This window comes from Nicotiana attenuata, unplaced genomic scaffold, assembly GCF_001879085.1.
Source record: "Nicotiana attenuata strain UT unplaced genomic scaffold, NIATTr2, whole genome shotgun sequence".
In the NCBI taxonomy this organism is placed as follows: domain Eukaryota; kingdom Viridiplantae; phylum Streptophyta; class Magnoliopsida; order Solanales; family Solanaceae; genus Nicotiana; species Nicotiana attenuata.
The window spans coordinates 3,489-5,692 of NW_017690664.1; the positions used below are offsets into that span (position 1 = coordinate 3,489).

The 2,204-nt window shown below is 37.8% G+C and overlaps 1 protein-coding gene across 1 annotated transcript; it reads right to left on the reverse strand.

Moving 5' to 3' along the window:
* Positions 1-813: 813 nt before the first annotated feature.
* LOC109222475 (stress-related protein-like) lies at positions 814-1,753 on the reverse strand. The gene has a single exon (XM_019386830.1). It carries the CDS (start codon positions 1,520-1,522, stop codon positions 1,019-1,021), a length of 504 nt encoding a protein of 167 aa, XP_019242375.1. The 5' UTR covers positions 1,523-1,753; the 3' UTR covers positions 814-1,018.
* Between the last annotated feature and the right edge of the window lie 451 nt (positions 1,754-2,204).

Genomic DNA, 2,204 nt, shown 5'->3' on the forward strand with positions numbered 1-2,204 from the left:
ATCAAACAAAACTCAAGTATTACATACTGGATCAAATTAATTAGAAACAATGAAACTCCGGAAACAAATACTGCAGTATAAATAAGAAACATAATCAAATAGAATATTGAAAAAAAGACAAGTAATCATTCAAAAAAATCAATCGCAAACAAAACAAAACTCTAGTCTAAACAAAACTCATCTAGTGTAACATTTTGGACAACAAGCTTACAGACAGCAGACTTCCCGTAAAATATACTGGAATCAAGTTCTAACAAGAACTCGAGAAATCTATAATGCAGTTGAAGCGAAAAAATACTTGAAAATTAACCCTAATATACAGAGACTAAAAAAATATTTGAACAACTTATCAAAACAAATTACGCAACGATTACAACATTACAACATAAAACTAATAACAAAATTATCAGAAATAAGACGAACTACTGAACAGAGAAAAAAATCGTAAAAGTCAAAATACCACAAATATTTAAACGCTACAGTACGAAAATCAAACTTAAAACTAACGAAACAAGAATAACAACGAAAATTCAAACACATTATTGTAAAACAACACTCACCCAGATAAATTTGATGAAAATTGGACCTAACCCGGACTAAATTCGAAGAAAGTGCTCTAACGAAAGCGAAATTTGTACAATGTTGCAAAAAGAAAGATAAGAGCGATAACAAATGAAATGTAACTAATCAGAATGTTAAAAAGTTCAAGGGCAATTATGTTATTTACTAATATATTTTAAGTAAAAATGGCTAGAAACCGATTACATTAGCGATGGTACCAGTTATTCAGTGGAATTTCAGAAGCAAGAAATATGAGCACACTAATACAGTATATGTAGGAATTAGATAAATAATGGCTTATGATATAAAGATAACAATTAGTGCTTTTTTTCACTACAGATAACAATGTAAGAAACAAACAAACCAAAATTATTAAACCCAGCGGCCCATTAAAGCCCAATGGGCCCAGTCCATCCTTACGTCACATACTGAAAAAATTAAAGAAATGCAAAAATGGTCATTGCACCAAAGTAACCGAACCGTCATTCACGGAAACGGAATGCCCGTTCTCAGCGGCGCCGGCGCCGCCTTCAAACACCTTCGCGATCCTCTCCAGAGGAATAATCGGAAAATAATACGCCGCCGCATAGCCTCTCTCTGACGCATACGCCACAGCTTGATTGTATTTCTCGCTCCAATAAGCAGCCGTAGGCACCAAAATCTGAGCCACTTGAGGGAATAGCGGAAGCCTGTTAAAAGACCGCCAAGCCGAAACAGCATTCTTCTCGGCTAGTGGCTCGTACTTTTCGTATAGCTCCTTGGCTGTAGGTTCGTACTTTTTGTAAAGCGCTTTGGCTACCCTGCTCGCCGTGTCAACTAAGCCATCACGCTGTATCTCGCCGGCGAGATCTCGAGCTAATTCAGGAGCCTTCTGAGCCAGCAACAGAGCTTGGCATGACGTCTGCTTCAGTAAATAAGGTACATGGCGATCTACTTCGTTCATCAAATCTTCAACCTGCATATTTCGTCACTCGCTAATCAGATAACAATCCGTTTAAAATGTTTGATACTTTTAGGCGGAATTTGTTAGTGGATTCACAGATTTGAGCTTGCAAGTTGACATTTCGTATAAATTGAAAGCAAAGTTTGAAATCAAAACTTAAAAGACAAAATTCAAGTCGAAGTTGTGAATTGAAGCTGTATTTCAACTATTTCAATTCCCACTCTACCAAATATTTCAATCTTTACAACATTTTTTTAACTTCAACTTCGAATATAAGTCCGAATATGAGAATTGCCCAGATTCATACACAGACAATTAACTCCCTTGAACTCTATCCAACTATTCTTCTCAACTTTTCCCCAGATTTCAAAAGCCGGTCAGCATGCAAGTCCGAAGCAAATACATGCACAAGTAGTAGGATGCATCAGGATGGTCTGTTTTCATTTCGGGTCACCTGTCCTAGACGGACCCAACCCCTGTGTTGATTCCCCTAAGTCAAATGCACATGATGCACACAAACGTTCCTACTAGGGATCCGGCATGAGGCTGAGTTATTCTAGGTTCAAAACCTGGGTATTTGTTCTAGACTGTGTACTCGAGCGAACAACTCGAGTCGAGGAGGGGGCTACGTACCGGGGACCCGAAAGATCATCCGGCTTAGTAACTTGTTTGAGCCTCTTTCTTATTTCAAGGTATGACA

Excerpts from the sequence above, each read along its gene's own strand:
- LOC109222475 (XM_019386830.1), bottom strand. The coding sequence starts at position 1,522 with ATGCAGGTTGAAGATTTGATGAACGAAGTAGATCGCCATGTACCTTAT.